Source organism: Berghia stephanieae, chromosome 14 (assembly GCF_034508935.2).
Source record: "Berghia stephanieae isolate SIO BIC M18660-M18661 chromosome 14, UCSD_Bste_1.3, whole genome shotgun sequence".
Lineage (NCBI taxonomy): Eukaryota > Metazoa > Mollusca > Gastropoda > Nudibranchia > Aeolidiidae > Berghia > Berghia stephanieae.
The window spans coordinates 9,862,275-9,884,997 of record NC_088373.1 but is presented as its reverse complement, the minus strand read 5'-3'; the positions used below and the strand labels follow the sequence as shown (position 1 = coordinate 9,884,997).

At 35.6% G+C, this 22,723-nt stretch overlaps 2 protein-coding genes across 2 annotated transcripts in view; one reads left to right on the top strand and one right to left on the bottom strand.

The window, feature by feature from the left end:
• The window catches only part of LOC144959457 (uncharacterized), a 16,993-nt gene extending 16,947 nt beyond the window's left edge, over positions 1 to 46 (bottom strand). Inside the window, exon 1 of the mRNA XM_078892052.1 lies at positions 1 to 46. This exon is cut by the window's left edge and continues 96 nt beyond it. The gene's annotated coding sequence lies outside the window, so the exon portion shown is untranslated.
• Positions 47 to 427: 381 nt separating this feature from the next.
• Positions 428 to 21,273, top strand: LOC144959456 (BOS complex subunit TMEM147-like). Its single transcript, XM_078892051.1, has 6 exons — positions 428 to 617; positions 5,308 to 5,443; positions 7,071 to 7,207; positions 8,961 to 9,045; positions 11,610 to 11,731; positions 13,391 to 21,273. The coding sequence occupies exons 1-6, from the start codon at positions 541 to 543 to the stop codon at positions 13,524 to 13,526; spliced, it is 693 nt and encodes a 230-aa protein (XP_078748177.1). The 5' UTR covers positions 428 to 540; the 3' UTR covers positions 13,527 to 21,273.
• The last annotated feature ends 1,450 nt before the right edge of the window (positions 21,274 to 22,723 follow it).

The following is a 22,723-nucleotide window of genomic DNA, read 5'->3' as shown; positions in this document are numbered from 1 at the left end:
TTGGTTGCTATACAACGTTGCTATGATACAGTATCGCAGTAAATAGTTTAAAACTCTACTTGATAACTTTTCGTGATTATTTATAGATAATTGAACAATGAATTGAAAGTACTGAATTTACACTATAGAATCAGCATAATTGTCATTTGCTAAATTTTATTCATTAATTACAAATAATTTCAGTCCGTTCCTGCTATTTGAAGTGCACAAAAATATATTCTGGGGTTTAGAATTAATTACATTTATCGGACCAAAAATGGAACTGTTAGATGGAGGATATTATTTATATTTTTGTTTTCATCACAGAACTTATATCTGGGAATAGCATGTTCAGCAGTAGGGTCAGTTAAACGATTTGAAAAAACGTTTCCTGTCTTGACAACGTAGCAATTTATTGTAAGACAACCGGATCACCGACTGTTGATTTGTAAAACGCCGGTTGCATTTCACTTCCGGCCACAGACTTGTCAATGGTGTTTCTGCTGGTAATACTTTCACCATTGGATAGATTTTGACTTCTTTTTTTTTTAAACGATAAAGATGACTTTTTTCCACTTTGGCAATTGCGTGGCCCTTGCCTACGTACCGTATGTCATTGTCTACAAATGTTCCGAATTGTGAGTAGTATTCAGCTAACAATGTCTTGCAATAAATACAATACAAAGTAAACGAGTAAACGTGTAAATTAATCGAGAACTTACTGAAGACTGAAGAAGTCCAAATTTTGGGTCATTTATTTGTTGGAGTGAGGGAATTGGGACCTGTTTTGATTTTGAGCATTCTTGGCATGTTTATGTCTATATTGCGTGTCGGTAAATGCATGGATGCTAAATAATTTAGCCTAAATCACCGGTATAAATAGGCAGTTTAGTGAGCAGCAGCAGTGGGAGTTTTTGTCAAGTCAGTCAAGCCAGTCAATATGTATGAGGCCTTGCCAAGGCTTGTCGGTTTTTCAGATGCCCCCCCCCCCATAGGCATTTATTAATCGTAAAAAGTAGACGATTTACCAACTGGCAAGGTCTGACAAAAGTAGGAAATTTGAGAGAGAGAGAGTGAGAGTAGGGAGTTTAATAATAGAAATTCTAAATGTACCTCACACACTTGAAACCAATGTCATATGAAAGAGCTGGCAACACAGATTACAAAACGGTTTGAATTTTGTTTCTATCTTGATTAGAAATGTAGTTACGGCAGTTCAAAGTCTGAAATTTCAGACCGATTTTTACCCCAAAATTACCATTGCAAAGTTGTGACCGAAATCGCGTGATGTTAATAAAAAATGGTTAAAGTTAAAACAGTCAATATGGAGTTCTAATCATATGTTGTATACCAAAATGTTCGTCCTATCGAGGACAATAAATTTACATTAATAAAGAGGAAGATAAACATTTCAAATTAACACATTATTACATAATATGACGCAAATGTTACATAATCAAAAACTCGGCTAGACGTAAGAAACAATTTGCTATATCACTTTTGGATTTATCCCCAATATCTCACTGAAACAATTGCAAATAATTCCCCTCTTTGAATTAATACATTTTTAATAAAAAAAGGGTTTGAGAGTATTTAAATGATAAGATATAAACATGTTGCGTAATGACATAATGAGTTTATTTTTACCTATGGCAATTTAATTGCATATAAATAAAATGGTAGATTGAAAAGGTTCAAATAAATTGAAACAGATTCCCTATTATAATTAGGAGGAAAGTTCTGGCTTTTAATACTTTAAAAAATTCTGCTGAACCACTTTGGGTTTATTGCTATTAAATCATTTGAACTGAAAATTAATATAATGTTATTCCCCCCCCCCCCCATCCCCCTTCTCTCTCAATGTATGGGGGTGTCAGAACTAATAGAACTTCTTACCATAATAATTATTAAGGCTAAGGCCTTTAGAATATGGATACAAATGATTAATATATCTAAACATATGGGAAAGAAACTTGATGGCAAAGTAAAATAAAATTAAATTAAAGCAATTGGTATTTTTAAAATATCGATATTATTAATATCGGATTTCACAAAGAGAAGAAATATACGTACTTTTAAAACAAAAAACTATAAAATGCCTATAAATAAAGTTGGAGAGTATGTATTCAAAATAAAAACATAGTAAATAATAGTACTGAAAATATTATGGACTAAATTTAACATAATATATAACTAAATTTAGAATATTGATATGAATATCGATATCGTCCGGCAGCCATGATGAGAAGATAATGTAAACAAGGCATTTCGGCGCAGAGTTAAAAGGTGTCTGCGCATTGATATAGAGCCCTGAAATTTGGTAAGAATAAAATTTAGATGTTATTCTAAAAACAAGCGTTTAAATTTTAAAAACACAGGCGGTAAATAAAAAAATAAATGCATTTGAAAATTGCCAAATTTTAACTTCATATAACTTCTGGAATTATTAATGGATTATTCCTTAATTGGCACCATTTAAAAGGAAATTGAAAGACCAAAATAATGATACCAAAATATCTGCGATATTCCTCTTTATAACGAAGTTATACATCTTTAATTGAACCCCCCAAAACGCGAACGGCAATTTCCAGTCACAATTTTCCTATGGGCGAGTTGGGTCAAAATTTGACTGCCACTGCTGCTGCTCACTAAACTGCCTAGTGAGAGAGGATGGAAATGGAGAAAATTAGTAAATGAAACAGAGATGGAGATAGAGAAGGAAAAATGAGAGTACTAATAATTATATTGAGGTATGACTATCACTCCATACTCCGTGATAGTTAAGTGTTGACGATTAACAACTGGCACGACCCGAGGCAAAAAGAGGAAATGAGAGAAAAGAAAATAAAAGAGAAAGAAATTCTGAGAAATGAATGAGAGTAAATATTAATTGACGTCACTCCGTCGCAGTTAATTGTAGATACCTAGTTGACATTTTACCAAATGAACTCATTGAAAAAATAGAAAAAAAATCTAATTAACAATAAAACCACAATGGTTACCTGTCGGGTGAGGTTACGTCGGCGCTCGGAACAGTGGGAAACTAAGCAGTCAGATTTATAGTGCAGTTTAGACAACGTGACGTGCATAGTTGATGAACTGACACAATCCTTGGCAATTGACGATTTGACAATTGTCAAGGTCCTTGGCAACTGATGCTACCTTCCACATATTCCTCGCAGTGACATTGAAGGGAAACAACCCTAGTCCCTAGAATTGCCTTCTTTAGACCTGTAAATTCTCAGTCAATTAACTGAAATCAGTCAAATTTGTCAAATTCAAATATTTAAAAAAGGAAAGAAAGAAAGAAAGAAATAAAAAAAAGAAAGAATTCACAAATCGTAGTCGAATGACCGTAAAATAATTAGGAGTGTTCCACAGCGCTACGCATGGCTCATGGGGACCGTTTATATTAACGATGTATATATTGCCAAAAACAGCGACGCTTTTTATAAAAGGCGTGTCTGAACACTTCCCTGGGTATTTTCACACATCCTTCGTTAAATTATTTTTTCACTTTCCAATCCGTCGTGATCCCAACTGTAGCCAATTTTAACTGAGCCACCGAGCGATAAATTTCACTGTTTCATCTAAGCCAAAATTGACCACATTTACCCTTCGAGTCTCAAAACTATGATAAAGTAAATTGCGAATGCCGCAAGTCTGTTATGTAGACATCTTCAAATCGAATGGTAGGATAGATTGCTACAAGCACATTTCGATTGCCTCACGTTGTAAACAAACTGTTTGACCGTTTCTTCGCTGATTGAGTACCTGATCATAAGGAACAATGGTAAGTAGCCTAATTAATTCCCGTGCAAATCAGGACGTTTTTTGGCATTGTTTTGCTCAAGCCCAAGCGAGCTTGCTGTTTTGTGGCGATTTACCTTCATTTCGATTCCTTGAATTTTTCCGCTACGCCTGCCGAAGTTTCTTCTTGATAATTCACTTCTACTTAATAATTCAGTGTATTGGCCAGAAGTCATATTTATTTAAGTTTTTTTTTTCTCTGTCATTTACTGATTGAAAATCAAGTTTGCTCATTGCTACATTATTCTAATGTTCTCACAATGGCTGAGCTGTTCGTGGATCGCAATTCAGACTTGTCGAGCATCGATAAAGATGTGAGTCCCGTGGTGAGGAATAAATTCAATTGGTCATGGCTAGAAGTTAAAGATGATAATGGTGATTATTTTTCTATGTCAAAAAAATTCCAGAGGCAGGAATATGACTTTGATGAAGTCATCTTTACCTATATGAATGACATGCATTCCTTCTACATCAAATTATGGCAGTCATACTTCCAGTAAGAAATAACACCCACTATTTTGACATATTGTATTTATCACTCTCCTCTCCAATGATGCCCTTATTTTAAAAAAAAAAAATAATTGAATCTTCAGTTTGTCGAAGAGTTTCAGTCAATTTTTATAGAGCTCATTTACAGGTCTACTTCTTAAACGGGATTATTTTGTTGGGGTGAATGAAAAAAATGGTGGGGCTTGGTTGTTGAAAGAAGTGGTTTAAAATAGAAGCAATGCGTTATCTCTCTTTTTTTTATCCATTTCTTCGCCCACCATCTCTCCTTCATTGCCTCTCTAGACGTCTTACATCATGCCATGAATGACCCCTCAGAGATGAAAGTTCAAGTGTTATTAGTAGTGAAAGAGAATACATATTAGTGCATAATTTATATGTTATAATTATATAAATTATATACATAACATAGGTAGAATTCCATCACTATCAGATGTGAAATCAAAGTTTTATAGGGCATTACTCGTTACAAAGACGATGAAGAAGAGTCCGGCGAAGAGGACCTACAAGGACCTGTGCTGGAAACAATCCATAAGTATCCATATGTAATAATCGGTGAGGTGAAGAGATGCATAATTTGCTATATCATTCATCTCTAACATCTCACTGTATATTGCAACTGCAATTGCAAATTGTTCTCATCCTCTAAATCTGTATTGGTGAAACAAAATTCACTTTGTAAAAGCTTTTAAAATAAGCAGACATGCTCGATAATGTATTCAAATTAATTTATTATTATTATCATTATTATTATTATTATTATTATTATTATTATTATTATTATTATTATTATTATTATTATTATTATTATTATTATTATTATTTATTTATTTATTTTTATTTTTTTTTTTTTTTTTTTTTTTTTAATTATTATTTTTATTGATATTATTATTATTATTATTATTATTATTATTATTATTATTATTATTATTATTATTATTATTATTATTATTATTATTTTTATTATTATTATTTTTATTGATATTACTATTTTTGTTTCATTCCACCCAGAGCTGAGTACAGTGCTTTCTGGAAATGTGTACAGGCTGGTGGTGCGTACCTGTTTACACAGCTGTGTAAAATGTTGATCTTGGCCACTTTCTTCCCTGCCACAGAAGTTCTTGGGGATGGCTTGGATATCACTGGGGTAAGATGGGGAAGATGGGGAATACTCACTCACTCAATCCTCTCCGGGCCTGCTGGCACTCGAGGTGATGCAAGGGATCTCCACCTGGCCCTGTCAGCAGTTATTCTTGGGGCCATCTTGAGGAACAGACCTAAGTTTTTTTTTGTTTTTTTTTCTTTTTCTTTTTTTTTTTTTTTTTTTTTTTTTAATAACTTAATCCCAGCGGAAGACTAGAAGGTTTTTATTTCCTGTAGCCTTTAAGTGTAATTCGGATTTTACACTTGTACAAATTTAATCAGTATGTGACAGATTTTTTGGGGGACAATTTGGCCAAATTCAGAATTTTTCCTCATATTCATCTGATTTTTTAGCCAAAATTTGTGGTGGCAAGGCGAAATGTGTTTTTGTTCCCGGTTGCTTTCAAGGTTCTTTTTATGATCTCTCTGTCCACCCAACAGTTAATTGGTAGCTTGGTCTATTAGATATTTCTGTTTGTGCCTTGTTTGATTAGTGTTCTTGTCAAAGTGTTGCATACAGTAAGATGCTGTCATTTTATTTTTCTTTAAAAACTATTAACTAACTCATAGCGTAGGGTGTGAAGTGGCTGAGTGGTTAGGGCATTGCACTGTGATCCGGAAGGTCCCGGGTTCGAGCCCTGCTTCAGGCACTTTTTTTCGTTGGGCAAGATTATTAACCTCCTATTTTTTCACTTGGACAACATGGGTGAATCCTGTTGACATCAGATATCTGTTTGATGAATCACCTATATTCCTTCGTGGAATGCCTAGGCGACAATATACTATGACGTCGTGGCAAAGGGCGTAGTTTTATTTTTATAATTTAGCATAGATTGATTACTTTAATTCAACTGTTAATTCATATGTTTTTATTTGTTTGGGTTATTTTTACAATTGGTTGAAATAGGTTTTTGAATCAGTTAGATAATATTGGATCTCTTAACTCGCAAAGCAGAGGTTGAATCGTAGCATCAACACTTAATTTGTTGAAGGTAAAGCTTGGATATAATTGTAAACGTTTTGAGTTTATTTTCTCTTCATTTCTTCCAATATCTCTGGGTGGGGTCCCGACCTCCCATAGTTGGCAGGGAGGCACTTACTGTGTCTTCTATCCCCCTGCATCTGTTTTCCAACATGCTTTCTATCTTTGTCGTGGGATGAGATTGCTTTGGTTTTGTCCTGGCCGGATACCCTAGTTGGGAGGGAAACAGTCAGTCAAATTGAAATGTACTAATGTAGTTAGTTTTGAGAGATGAAATTTTTTTTGTCTTGTAAATCATCTCTCTGTTATGCATGATATTATGTTTTATTTACATATTATTTATGGTTTGTAAACATTTGAATGTATTCCTCTTATTGGGGACCTGTGCTTGTGTCGAGATGAGACTTTTAGGTGATCTCAAACTATGCACTTTGAAAGTGTGCTCTTGGAATCTACATCTGTTTCCTATTTGAACCCGTTCCCCTTTGTCTTGCCTTTTCTTGGATACTTTAATTGTAATTCTAGAACTTTTTACTATCCCATTTTCTTCCTTTTTACTGGCGCTGATATGACCTTAATGTGTTGCCAGCACTGTAAAACCCTTAAAAAACAAACAAAACATAAACCTTCCAATATCTTTTCATGGCAGGAATTCCTAAAGACTTCGGTGGATGTGATTGACTTGATAGGCCTCCACTTTTTCATGTCCAAGATTGCCGGCAAGGGACAGTTGAAATTCATGATTGCTGGAATGGGCTGGGCCACAGCCGAGCTTGCTGTCACCAGGTGATTGAAAAACTGGCATTGTCTACTTAGTCTTATGTGATGGAGATTGTAAAGTTTAAACGAATAGATTATGAATACTTATAGTCAAGGTACAGTTAAATTTTATGATTGCTTGAATTGGATTGGCCACGAATGAGCTTGATGTCACCATGTTATTTTGAATACTAAATTTATCTACTTAGTCTTGTAAAATGAAGACTGTATATAAATGTTATTTTAAAAAATAGATTTTGAATAAGAAAATTTTTGTAGCTAGCCACGGGACGGTTGAAATTGATGATCACTTGAATGGGATGGGCTATGACTGAGCTTGCCGTGACCATGTGATTTAAATACTAGTCTTATCTACTTAATCTTATATAATATGGAGACTAGAGGTGCCTGAATGAGCCAATAAAATGGAGAGAAAGATTAAGTGAGTAAATGTGGCTCATATATGTGTTGTTCCCTTGTATATGAATCACATTTACTCACTTTATCTTTCTCTCCACAATATGGAGACTGTATATAGATTTGCTAACCAGTACGATTTCTCGTGTCGTTTTAATACGCTTTGAAATCCAATATATGATAATGTAGGAATGTTGACTTAAGTATGTGTGGCTGGCTGAAAAAACCCGGAAAAATGCGCAAATTTCATAAATTGAGTTATGTATGCAGTGGTGATCATTTACCAGTTTAAATTTTCTTGGCTCATATCTCGAATCGAAGCTTGACGCATCTTCCCGGGTTTTCTCAGCCAGCCTCTCATCTATGTGTCAGTGCATGACATAATCAGTTGGAAGGTGAAAATTTTGGATTTACATTTTTTTTAATATTCTGAAAGAATATGCTCCCCAGATAATTTTAATCTTTATTTGTAGTAAATTGGGTGATTTTTCATGAATTATGGTCAGATGTATGGGAAAGGTATCCAGCAATTTTTTTTCAAATTTTATACTTTTTCAATGACTTGCTGTAAAAAATATTTAGAAGTGAAATTAAGCTTTGATATTTCCCGAAAATGTACAAAAAGGGTTGATTTAATCATTTATGACAAGCACTCATTTTGGATTTTTAAAAATTGACCTTCTAACTAAACTTGGCAATATCTCAGTTCAAACATTTTCACCATCCGACTGATTATGTCATTCATTGTAACATATGGTAAATGCACAGATTGTTAGTAGTAAAAATGGGTAAAAAATCATAAAGGTGAATGATCATTAAATATTGTCTACATCCAGAGCTGAACCTGAGTAACCAGACAAAGGATTGTCACCCAAATTACAGGGGTTCTTTTTTATCTCTACTGACCTGATAAGCCTCCATAAATTCAGCAAATGTTTAGCTTGAAGTTTTATATGTTGAAAATATGATTGTTTGAAATTATGAGAAAATCAGCCTAAATATTGAGAAAAATAAGATGGTTGGCAAGAATATGTACGATGAGAAGGAAAAAATAGATTATAAATATTTAGCTAGCTAAGTGAGAGTTAAAATTCATGATTGCTGGAATGAGATCGACTGCAGCTGAGCTACTGTCATCAGGTGTTTTAGATAGTAGTATTGTCCAATTTTTCGTTTAGCACAGAGACTATAGAATGACATAGAAAAATTAATGTATTTCCACAGATTCATTATGATCATTGCACATTTATAAATGAATAAGCTGTTTCATTAATTTTCCTCAAGATAAAAATATGAAGAATGTTATTATTATTATTATTATTATTATTATTATTATTATTATTATTATTATTATTATCACCAGATTTATACCACTTTGGATTGGGGCAAGAGGAGTGGAATTTGACTGGAAATACATTCAGATGAGTTTTGACTCTAACATCAGTTTGGTAAGTAAGGTTGGGAAGATAGGAATCATCATCATCACTACAAACTGGGTGGGGATCCTGACCTCCCATAGCGGGCAGGGAGGTACATACTGTGTCTTCTATCCCCTTATATCTGTTTTCCAACATGCTTTCTGTCTTTGTCTCGGAATGAGATTACTTGGTTTTGTCCTGGCTCTGGCCAGAGTCCTAGCTGGGAGGGAAACAGTCAAATGCATAGTTATTGTTTTGGGAGATGATATTTTTTTCCTTGTAAATCATCTCTCTGTTATGTATTATTATTTTTATTTTGAATGTATAATGTAAGCATTTGAGTGTGTTCCTCTTTGTTGGATTTTGTGCTTGTGTCTGGATGAGACTTGTAGGTGATTTCAAACTAAGTACATTGGTGGTATGCTCTTGGAATCTACATCTGATCCCTATTTGTTCTCAGTTCCCCTTTGTCTTACTTTTTCTTGGGTGCTTTAATTGTAATTCTAGAACTTTTTACTATCCCATTTTCTTCCTTTTTACTGGCGCTGATATAACCTAAATGTGTTGCAAGCGATGTAAAACCCTTAAAAACAAAAACAAACAAACAATCACTACAAAACGCGCCGAATTCGACCTGGTAGCTACAGTGATGAGACACAGGCTCTGCTTTGCAGGGCTTATCTTCCACATGGATGCAGACCGCCTCCTGCGTCGAACTTCTATTACCAACTTGAAGAGCTCGACAACTAGACCAGCAGGCACTATACATGGGCTGGATTCTATGCCCATTGACGAAATTGCGACTCTAGCAAGGAATAGACGTGTTTGGTCCCGATATGTGGATTCCCTGTGACTCTGACATTTTTATGCTGATGTAGCATAGCACCTTATAGGTGCCGTACTAATGTACAATGCAACTCATACATGCATTATCACCACAGCTGGTGACAAGGTCAAAACTGCCAGCTCTTATTTCTACTACATCTTGGCATATACATTTTCCCTCTGTTTTTTTGTTTGTTTGTTTGTTTCTTTTAATTCCTTATGAGACGAGAGTCTATATTTGTGCTTGCAATACACAACTTTCCTGAATGTAAATCTCTGTTTTAATTTGCTTGCTCATTGAAAGTTCGCAGGTATCCCCCTATGTATATCTGTTTTCCAACATGCTTTCTGTCTTTGTCTTGGGATGAGATTACTTGGTTTTGTCCTGGCTGGAAGGGAAACAGTCAAATGCATAGTTAGTTTTGGAAGGTGATATTTTTATTTTCATTGTAGATCATATCTCTGTTATGCATTGTATTATGTTTTGTTTACAAATTATATATGATTTGTAAATATTTCAGTGTATTCCTCTTATTAGGGACCTGTGCTTGTGTCTGGATGAAACTTTTCGGTGATCTCAAACTAAGTATTTTGATAACCTGCTCTTGGGATCTACATCATCTGTTTCTTATTTGAACCAAGTCCCCTTTGTCTTACCTTTTCTTTTACTGGCTCTGATTTTACCGTAATGTGTTGGAAATGCCGTAAAACTCGTAAAAACAAACAAACAATGCAAAGGTCGCAGGGTTAGTGAGTCAGCCAAGCTCAGTAGTCCACAGAAGAGAGTCGGCAAGATAGTTATCAATTTTGAGAGCCATTTTTTTTTTTTGGTTGTATTACTCTCTCTCTCTCTCTCTCTCTCTCTCTCTCTCTCTCTCTCTCTCTCTCTCTCTCTCTCTCTCTCTCTCTCCTCTCTCTCTCTCTCTCTCTCTCCTCTCTCTCTCTCTCTCTCTCTCTCTCTCTCTCTCTCTCTCTCTCTCTCTCTCTCTCTCTCTCTCTCTCTCTCTCTCTCTCTCTCTCTCTCTCTCTCTCTCTCCTCTCTCTCTCCTCTCTCTCTCTCTCTCTCTCTCTCTCTCTCTCTCTCTCTCTCTCTCTCTCTCTCTCTTCTCTCTCTCTCTCTCTCTCTCTCTCTCTCTCTCTCTCTCTCTCTCTCTCTCTCTCTCTCTCTCTCTCTCTCTCTCTCTCTCTCTCTCTCTCTCTCTCTCTCTCTCTCTCTCTCTCTCTCTCTCCTCTTCTCTCTCTCTCTCTCTCTCTCTCTCTCTCTCTCTCTCTCTCTCTCTCTCTCTCTCTCTCTCTCTCTCTCTCTCTCTCTCTCTCTCTCTCTCTCTCTCTCTCTCTCTCTCTCTCTCTCTCTCTGTGTGTGTGTGTGTGTGTGTTAGGCAAAGGATATCGTATCAATTGGATCTCTAACACTGATATTTTTATTTTCTGTTTTCACCAGGCACTTCTTTGTACCCTTTATTTATCATCAATAACAGTTAATAGTACATATATTGTGCCTTCTATCTAAACCTCAAAGTGTTTTACATCGCATACATACTATCCAAATGTTAGCACATGCTTAAAACTAAAACTCAAAAAAAAAAAACATACACACACACACACACACACAATCTTTTATGCCAGTTCAAAAATACATCAAGATAGAGGGCTAAGACAGGAGGGAATTTATTTATCATTCAATCCTATTTTTCATTGTATTCATAATGTATTCTGTACATTTCTAATGTTATTAAAATGTGTTTTTTTTTGTTTTGTTTTTCTCACAGATCCACCACATCAGTGTGGCCATGCTAGTTTGGCTATATGGGCGGAACTACCTTCAGAGTTCATCTGTACCCATAGTTATAGTCTTGTTGGGCTTGGCTTGTTATAGGCCACTCATTGTCGAGTAAGTCGTGTATCATCATTGTCGTCCATGATTTCAAACTAGTTCCTATTTAACAATCAAATTTTATTCTTTTTTAAAAAATTATTTTTATACAAAACCAAGTGAAATTCATACCTAAAGATCTGAACAAGTGCGTATGAATGTGAAAAGGTGGCCAGGCAAAGCAGGAAAAGAAAAATATAAGAAAATAACCATCCCAAAAAAAGATGCATCTACCTTCACTGGGGATTGAACCTCAGACCTTCTGATTACTGGTCAGATGTGCTACCATTACACTGGTAATCAAAAGGTCTGAGGTTTGATCCCCAGTCAAGGTAGCCTGAATTTTTGGGAGGTTTTTTATTGTGTATTTTTCTTTCTTGCTTTGTCTGGCACGGTTTCATACATACTTGTTCAGTTCAGATCTTTATCTAACACCAGTGCCTGCTCGCTAATTTCTCAATTTAAAATCCATGCCAGGACTTGCCTGATTGTATGATATCAAACTATTATTTCTTTATCGGGGTCAAGCATGAAGTCATGTTAATCCATCCCATTTTCTTCCTTTTTACTGGCGCTGATTTAACCTAAATGTGTTACAAGAGCTGTAAAACCCTTAAAAACAAAAACAACAGTTTTATCTCTTTTTTTTTTTCTTTTGTTTGTAAAACTTTGCTAACCCCACTCCCATAGATGCATGTTATTTATTATGAAAATGTTGCTGCTTGAAGCTTAAAGAAATAAATAACGATAGTCGAATTGAATGGAAGCTGTAATTCAATTAACGAGGACAATTGATGTGGATGTTTCTGGTTTCCCCTTTGGTCTACAAAACATGATGAATTAATCACTAATTATTCTTTAAGTGTTTCATTCAACACGTTTTCTTGACAACAGAGAAACTGGAAAAGTCCACATTATTATCTACCTTCAATAATTAAATCAAAGCTTAAATTGAGCATTTATATAGCGAAATATCCACTTAACGTGCTCAATGCGCTTTACAAGGGGTCCCTGGTCAACAGCAACAGTTAACATGTAGGACGAGACATGATGCCTGTTAGGCGATATTACAATTTTTCGGACAAAGACAACGCTGTTAACGGCCAGGTACTCATTTTACACCTGAGTACGGTGAGAGAATGTGAGTAAAGAGTCTTTTCCAAGGACTCAACTATGCGCCGAGCGAGGCTCGAACCCAGGACCTTCCGATCCGAAAGCGAGTGTCATACCACTAGACCACATAGCCGCACATAGCTTCCACTATTGTTCGTTATATTCTGCCAAATTTAAAAAGGAAAAAAACATAGATTTTGGATTTCTATTTTGTTGATGGCTGATGATTATTCATGACGATGGTAGTACAAGAGGATAGAAGAAATGTGGATAATGAATAAGCAAACTCAAGTCATGTCTTTGTTGAGGAATGAAAACGGAAAATTTATTTGTAGTGCCGCACGGGTCTTAGTTCTCGAGAACTATTTATTTGATAAAACAAAACATCCATAGCTATACTAGTGGTGGGATAATAATTTCGCTTATATAGTTATAATTATAATAATACAATAATAATAATCACAACTTATAATTATAATAAAAAGAGAATAATAGTAATAATAAAGTCGAGTTTACGATAATTCTAACATATTTCTCTTCTTTTCCTCCCTCCCTCCCAACCAGAATCTTGACATCAGCTGTAGGCCTGGGTTCCTGGATGTTGTTGTTGGCCAAGGCCGGATTCTCTCTCCTGGTGGCGCTCATCTCTTTACACATGTACTTGTCCATCCCGTCACAGGCTGCCAATCACTATTATTAATGAAATATAAGACATCAGATTTGTATTATTTGTGCGTCTCTGTGTGCATGAACGCAGGCGTGTGTGTGTGTGGGTGTTTGTTTGTGACGGACATGTGCATTGATATATCAGTCTCATAACCAGTAAGACATAAAATGACTTCGTCAATAATTTGATCGTCATCATCGTCCTTCAAGTTTTGACTTACTCGACTTAACACTCAATTCTAGAGATTTTTGCTACTTTTCAAAATTGGAATTGATGTATTAAAAATGAGCATGTACATAGATAGTTTTATTCAACTATCATTAACATGCAGCAACTAAAAACATTAGCTTTAATACTTTGATACTATATAATGTGTCTCAGAAAAATTAAATAAATAAGCATGATGTAAAAGTAACCTGGGTAAACTACGGATATTGTCGGTGTTAGGGTTGAGTGAGTGAAGCATCTTTTTTCCTTGTGGAACACAGGGTCGCAATAGTACTCTTCTGTCTGGACGTCTTCTTTATCTGGGCCCAGGTTTGTCCGACTCTTTTTTAACTCACTCTCAATGCTTCGTCGCCAAGTCTGCTTTGGTCGACCAACCCTCCTCTTTCCTTGAGGGTTCCAGTCCAAAGCCTGCCTGGTGACATTGCTTGCCAGGCTTCCTGAGGATATGGCCAATCCAGCCCCATTTCCTTTTCTTTACCTCCGCACGGCGACTAAAACTCGAACTTTTAGTTTGAGCCAGCGCTCCACTGGTGGGAGGGTAATTAATCAAGTTGTGACAGGTCGATGACTCATCATGCTACCGGCATCGGCATTTTCGCTACCTGTATTTTTTCTCTCGGATTCTGCATTTTATTGATATTTTCAAATAATCGTTGCTCAATAATCCGTTGACGTAACTTTTTTTTATTCATATATTCTTGTTTTTCATAATTTAAAGAATATTGTCATACCATTTGTATGGCTATGAACCTAATGGTTTTGCAACGCCACTCTCCATGAGTTGTACTATAATTCAATGCAAGATCATAACTATGATTGGTAAGAAACATGTGAATAAATAGCATAAGTCACCGTACAGGCAAATCATTTTGGGATAATCAGAAGCAGGAGAGAATGAGGAAAAAGTGTATGTAAATGTAAGTTTTATGGCCTGTTCAGACCTGGCAGTCCTGTGAGAGGTCTTGATATTGTAACTCCTTATCAAATCCACCAGTATCCTGTCCACAAATTAGCCAGTCACAGTGATGACTGGAAGGTACGTGTTAGTGTGTGTCTTATAAAACTGATATCCAATCATTTCTTATGAATAAGATTCACTTGATGACATATTTCATTAATTAATAATATAAATTCTATGGTCTGTCACGTTCCCGATCACATTGTCAGTAATAAATTTACTAAGAAATATTTCTATCACTCTCTCTCTCTTCTATTGTCATACATCACAACTAACAAAGTTTCATGTCTAATCACAATGCAAGCAACACCATTATGAAAACAAATACACAAGTTTAACAATAGTTTCTCATCTATTTTCAACACCAACCAGAAAGGAGAGATATCATTCTAATATTTAGGATTATTATTAGGGGCCCTTCTGAAGTAAGTGACTACTGACGTCTGGTTCAACTTGAAGCAATGATATTTCCATTGTGAAAGACAATTTTGCTTTTTCGCTTTGAAGTCCTCCTGCTCTTTTTTCAATCTTCCATATGCTAGAATGGAGCATTCACCACCTTGCTCGGCATGGAATCCTAAATTTATCTTATATCGTTTCAACCAGTCAATGCAGTGCATTTCCAATATATGTAATTTGGGGGTAATTGAGTGAGGGAATGCTTCTCTGTAATTCTGCAAATACCTTATGACGGCTTCCTCTGCTCTTTTAATTTCTTCTGATGACATGGGATTTGAATGGGATACTAATTTATGTACAACTCTGTAGCTGTCATTTAAAGTATTATATTTGCTCTCAAGTTGAATTATTTTCGTGATTAGGGTGTCTCTTTGGGTGTTTGTACTAACTGCATGTATAGCTGTCTTTGTAAGGTGTCTGTAGATTTCTTTCTTTATGTATTTGTGGCAGTGATTGGCAATGAAGTGGCCACCTTGAAATGCTTGTCTGACAATTTTATTCTGATCTAAAACATGTTGTATTGCTTTTCTAACTGGTCCGATGATACTTTCTTTACATTCTTTCATGTCTTGCAATTTTTTCTTTATCTTTTTAAATTGCTTCTCCCACCTCCTCTTTTCAAACATCTTTTGCCACAAAGTCTACATAGATTATTTAGTTTTGTTATATGAGTTTCAAGAGAATGTTCCATCCTTATCTGAAGTACAAAAAAAATTTCAGTACCACAAATAAAATTAATATAAAAAAAAACATAAAATCACTCAACCAAAAATAATAATGTTATTTCACACAACAGATTGCCCAGATTTTAAATAATCATAACTTTTTTATTTTGTGTGAATTAAGCGTACTTCTGGAATTAGCGAATTGCATAAAATTTATTGAATTATTTTAGGGTGTAAGAAAATATGACCCTCGTGGTGACAAAACATGTTTTAAAAATATTTTAATCAATGATATACGGTGGACAGAAAAATTTCACTCACTAATTTGAAATATTCTTTTCTGCTTTATAATCCAATTGGCACTTCACAAAAATATATATAATTACGACAGAAATTTAAAATATTTTTAAAAAATAAGAAATGGTGTGTGACACATAGGTTTCCAGTATTAAATGATGTAAGGAGTGCATTTATTATGCATTTTTTGACAATATCACCCTTGTTTTCGGACCTTGCTTACCTCCCCTTGTTTCAACTGACGAAGGTGCAGGTAATTAATCACTTGTGACAGGTGAAGTTCCCTGCTATCAGTGATTTGCCTGTGATCAGGGGAGTGGAATGGGCGACAGGGGAAGATGCACAGTGGGTGGCACGGGGGATACAGCAAGATCAAAGCAAAAACTAAAGAGTCAAAAATTAAGTTGGTTTTATTCACCGTGTCCGTTTCAGTAGGTGGCTGGTTCAGTTTTTGGAGCAGTTCTCCATTTGTGATGATGTCTGGTATTTAGGATATTTCTGAGGCGCTGTTTGTGAATGCTTGAAGCTTATTTGTGGTGATATTAATCGTTTGCCATGCCTCAATGCAAGAGCTTTCTTCAGGTTTTACTCATAATATTTTGATATAATGACTTGAGAATGCTTTGCAGACTCTCACTTTCAGAAAAGCATTGGGTTTTGTTTTGTTCTCTCTGATTTTGAATACAATACTTTGCTGGATTCCATCTAGCACACAGAATTCCAGCACGCTCTGCAATACAGCATGCTGGATTGGGTGGCCGCATTTTATATCTACATATTAATATAAGACATTACCTCCCATGAGCATCAAATTTTTGGCTTCTCGGGGAAAAAAAATTCAAATTACGCCCTTTCGCAAATGGCAACCAGGCATTCCATGAAGGAATGTAGATAATCCATCAAACAAGATGTCTGATGTCAACAGGAATCACCCATGTTGTCCAAATGAACCAATTGGGGGTTAATAATCTCACCCATGGAAAAAAAAAAAGAAAGATTCTGAAGCGGGGCTCGAACCCGGGTCCTTCGGATCACAGTGCAATGCCTTAACCACTCTCCACTTCGCTCCCTTCTTCGGAGAGGTGTGCTAAAAAAAAATCCAGCAAGTACCGTTCTGTGTGTTAGTGTTAACATAACATTGACACTTTGTTGTTATACCGCTACCCATCATTAAATTCACTATAAATCTGTTTGTTATGCCACCAAACTCTATATATTGCCAACTTTAGCAAGGTGATCTCATTTGGAGTAGGTAGCGGTAGAATAAGGTTTCTACTTTTGCTTATTTATTTAGTTGTTTATTTCAAGAACACATTCTAGATTCCAAGTTCCTGTCGATGAAAATATTGATATGGTTGTTTTTTTTTTCACTGGTTATCAGAGTGGTAAATAATGTACATATAAATGAATGGAAATGCATGAAGATCTTTTTATGATACAATAATGTGATGGTGGTGATAATAATAATAATAATAATCTGATTTCAATATTTAATTTATTTAAATATGTGAGGTAAGGACAGCAAGTGAGAATAAATAAATGCGACTTTCTTTGTAGTTGTAGTCGTTGAGAACCATTTCATTTCACGTCTCTCAGCACTATATATGACTGCATTTTGTTGAGAATAGAATGGTGATGGTGTGTGTGTGGGGGTGGAGGAGAGGGGGGGGGAGATGAAAAGGGAGTCACAATCGTTCAGTTAATACAGCAATTGCCTTACGGGCAAACTTTATGTATTTCAGACCCTCTCCGACCACCCAACTGTGATTGGGTATCTGGGTCTATACTTAATTATAAAGACCCAGTGGAAAATATCTCGCATTAAGATAGTAGTGCCATATCCAAAGGGTGGCAAGCAATTGTTTTTCTTTAACCCATCAAGTAGTGAAGTAGTCATATCAATTTAACAGAATTTCACTAAGTTGCAGTTACTTTACCAAAGAGAGTGAGAGAAGAGAAAAAAAGATATCAACTCTTGTGTAAAGGGAAAAGGTGCGACAAAAACTCTGTTCATTCATAGAGCCATTGTGAAATCTCATGTCATTGATCAATTTCCTTCTCATCTGAACCCTACTACTCTCGATCATTTCAATGGTGTTTGTTTCCATTTTCTCATTTCATTGTGTGTTTGTCATTACATTTATTATTGAAATTGAAATCTAATTATTTATTACATGTAATGTTAAACAGAGTGTAAACAGTTATGATTCTTTTTTTTTTCTGGGTGGGGTTCCTGACCTCCCATAGTGGGCAGGGGGGTACATACTGTGTCTTCTATCCCCTTTATCTGTTTTCCAACATGCTTTCTGTCTTTGTCTTGGAATGAGATTACTTGGTTTTGTCCTGGTCCTGGCCAGATGCCCTGGCTGAGAGGGAAACAATCGAATGTATAGTTAGTTTTGGGAGATGATATTTTTTTCATTGTAAATCATCTCTCTCATGCACTGTATTATGCTTTCTTTATATTATATAGGATTTGTAAAACATTTGAGTGTGTTCCTCTTAGCGGGGACCTGTGCTTGTGTCTGGATGAGACTTTTAGTGATCTCAAACTAAGTACTTTGATAGAGTGATTTTGGAATCTACACCTGTTTCTTATTTGAACCAATTCCCCTTTGTCTTCCCTTTTCTTGGATGGTTTATTGTAATTCTAGAACTTTTTACTATCCCATTTTCTTCCTTTTTACTGGCGCTGATATGACCTTAATGTGTTGCAAGCGCCGTAAAACCCTTTTAAAAAAAAATTTTTTTTTTTTTTTTATAAGGGCATCTTTATACAAAGGAATGGCCTGGTTTAGTGTTTTGTATGTTGAAATGGTAGACATTGGATGTCAGATAAATGCAATGGATTTTGTACCTCTTTGCTTGTTTTAAAAGTTGAAGTACTAACAGAAAGGTGGACACGAGGCTTCAGATGGAAACACTACCAAAAATGAACATTTTGGGTACAAACCTTTCGTCAGCAAAACAAAATTATTGTTTCCACTGGATGCCTTTTCATTTTCCCCTTTTTCGTTTGTATTTTTACAATCACAGGCTCTCCAGGGAGGCCCCCACTGCTCTCTAAAAGTAAAAGTTGAAGCAGTGATTTGGTAGTTGTGTGACTGGAATGGAAATTATTCTGATTGGCAGGTTGGGTAAGAGAGGAATGAAACAGCAACATGGCCTCCTGTACTGTAAGAGGAGGCATTCGTCTGTGGGCCGGATATTTCATTCATATTGTGTATTATTATTGTTTATTAATGATAAGTTATAGAATTCGCTGAAAAGATACGATGTCCCATTATAATGGGTCGTTCCAGTCTGTCTTGCCTCTCCTCGACTTATGGTGAGATAAATATTATTATTCCACCCCTCTCATTGGAAAACCCTATCGTCCATCATTTCTTATTCTTAGTAAATACGTAATCGTTGAATAATATTTTGAACACTTTGAATAAAATTTTTATTCAACGATTGCAGAGTATTTGCGCATTGCACACATTTTATTGGTGTGAAATACGGTGTGAAAGATTGGCAGTTATTGTTATAAATAACTTTTGGTGTGCATGAATATAAATCCAACGTTTCTCTTTTTTGGATCAAATTGTCATTCTGGTAGATGGAGAAAATTGCAAATTATGGCGAATTGAAGTACTACTACCATACAATTGGCCACAGAATATCTAATAATCTTACTTGGAGGGGGGGGATAAACGTATTCTTTCATTCATTTGTATTTGTTAAGCTCATTATATTTTTATCATGCTATTGCATGTAGTGTTATTGGGCACAATAAAAATAACTCGTTTAATAAATAAAACTAAATGAAAGGATCGGATATTCTTACTTTTATCTGGATCCAGTCATTTTCCTTTTAATTTGTGATAATTAAAATGACCTTTAAGTATTGCAAAAGCAGTAAAGACCCTAAAACCAACAAAACCTTTCAATGCTATATTTGTTTTGAGTGTCTGCCATCTCCATCTGTAATATTAGTCATTCGCCACTTGATCATCATACTCGTCATTTTCATATTTATTGTGAATAGAATAAGGTAATCTCACTAGCACTATTAGTACTCTGTACATACCTGCCAACCCTTCCACTTTTGGCGGAATCATTCCTATTTTCACTCGTCCTTTTCCACAATTCCGCCATTGTCTCTAAATTCCGATTTACAAAAATTAATGATGGTGGGTACGGAGAAGAAAAAAATGGGGGGGGGGGGTTAAAAATCTGAATTTACAACAACAAAAATGATTGCCAAAAGGGAGCTAAGTAAAATTAATTGCACTCCTTTCCCCCTTCCATTACCTAGTGTATTAGTATACATGTGATATGTAGTTTTTCCACCTGTGCTGGGATACTGTCTTTACTTTATGTTTCGTGGCAAAGTTGGTGGTCATTTTGATACAGAATTATCCATTTGTAAGAAATTCCTATTTTCTGGCCTTCTGGAATATGAAGGGTTGGCAGGTCTATATGTATTTATATTATTATGCCAAATTTTAGCTGGCTAAACCATTTTATTTTTGTGTGATAATACAGGACTTGTCAGATTTTGGCACAACAAATTCAAACACGCTCTTCAATACGGCACACCAGGAGCTAGGTCTAGTCGACTGAATTTTATCTATATAATAATTAGCCATTACCTCCTATGAGCCTCCAGAGAGCCTGCTAGAATCAGCAAGTTGAATTCTCGGGTTCAAACCCCTCTCTGGTAGTGAGTCTTTGGGAAAGAATTCCTTCTCTTGACAAGATTTTCCTCATCTTTCTCCTACTATCAGAGATCAGGTTTAAAATATGGGGGTTCCCCTGGTGTCAACTGGGAGTTTTAGTTCTTGTGCATTCTGTGTCTGCTGGTGGTACCTATGTGGTCTTTTTAAAATTGTGTTTTAAAGCGCCTAATCAGTGGACATATAAATTTGGAATTAGCACTGTATAAATGCAATTTAAAATTGTTGGCAAAAAGGTGCTTTTACTTTTTGAGCTCAAATTGAAAGAGCCGAATATTGTGTGGATTTTAAAAATTTCATTTTAATTTATAGTCTGTATTGTTTCCTGTTCATGAATTGAATTAATGCGACTGCAACAAATAAATGTCATACACCATCTTTCTAAACTAATACTCCTCACATGATTTCATCGTTATCAGAATAAAACCATTTCACTTTTTATATATATTATATATATTCCTCGTTATTTTACTTTTTTACTGGGTGGGGATCCTGACCTCCCATAGCGGGCAGGGAGGTACATACTGTGTCTTCTATCCCTTTATATCTGTTTTCCAACATGTCTTTGTCTCGGAATGAGATTACTTGGTTTTGTCCTGGCCCTGGCCAGAGTCCTAGTTGGGAGGAAAACAGTCAAATACATAGTTATTGTTTTGGGAGATATTTTATTCCTTGTAAATCATCTATCTGTTTATGTATTATATGTTATTTTAAATTTATAATGTAAGCATTTGAGTGTATTCCTCTTTGTTGGATTTTGTGCTTGTGTCCGGATGAGACTTATAGGCAGTCTCAAACTAAGTACTTTGATAGTGTGCTCTTGGAATCTACATCTGATCCCTATATTTGTTCCCAGTAACCCTATGTCTTACTTTTTCTTGGGTGCTTTATTTGTAATTGTAGAACTTTTTACTATCCCATTTTCTTCCTTTTTACTGGCGCTGATATAACCTAAATGTGTTGCAAGCGCCAAAAATCCTAAAAACAAAACAATTACTTTAGTTACCATCTACAAAGAAGTCGCCTTCAGTACATGCCTGCCATCCGAAAATTCAGGCCTTCCAGTTAATGCATGAAAACAGGAATCTTAAATCATCTGTATCAAAAATGGTTAGACTTTGTGATCAGAATCTGGAAGGCCCAATAATATTTCAGTTGGTTGGCTTTGCTAGACTAGTATCCTAAATATCCCCCACCCCTTGTGGATTAGGGAGCTGAATATTGCCAAGGTGTCATAGTTGGTATGTACAGGAATACACCTAACTACCCATCCCTAGGCCATACACATAAACTGCAGTCTGCTTAAGACTGAAGATAAACTCCAGGGAACCAGATAAAAAAAAGTTTTATCTTATCCAAAACTTAAGGGGAGCAACCCTTCAGAGACACAAAAATTTGTTTAATCTATTTGATGTCCCCCTTTAATAAACATCTGTAGACTTAGAAAGACAGATCATCCTTCCTATATAAAGTGTGGCTGCACTACTAAGACTAAGAGTTGTTAGTTGTTAGTCATTATTCACAATGCAATAGGCTTACGATGATCTAAACGCTTTGAACAACAAATTGAGGATGAGAGAGAGAGAGAGAGGAGTCACCTAATCTAGGCTAATTGTATGATGACCGCCAGTCTCGTTTTGATTACTGATTGGTGAGCCATTGAAACTATGGGGGGGGGGGGGGGGGGGTGGAATGATTGAGAGATAAGACTATCATTACCCGTCTATCCCAGTCGTGCAAATGTCCAGATGGATGAGTTCATCTTATCCAGACTAAACGCGTGATGGAGTTTATCTTAATCGTTTTAAATTGGCATGGTACACTGTAATGATTTAGAGCAGAAAAATCGGGAACAACCTTGGAGTCTATTTTTTTAGCCAGAGTTTATCTGCAGTGTACATA

Coding starts and splice junctions, on each gene's coding strand:
- LOC144959456 (XM_078892051.1), top strand. CDS start 541: ATGACTTTTTTCCACTTTGGCAATTGCGTGGCCCTTGCCTACGTACCG. Junction 618..5,307: donor GTCTACAAATGTTCCGAATT/GTGAGTAGTATT, acceptor CATTCCACCCAG/AGCTGAGTACAGTGCTTTCT. Junction 7,208..8,960: donor GCCGAGCTTGCTGTCACCAG/GTGATTGAAAAA, acceptor TATTATCACCAG/ATTTATACCACTTTGGATTG.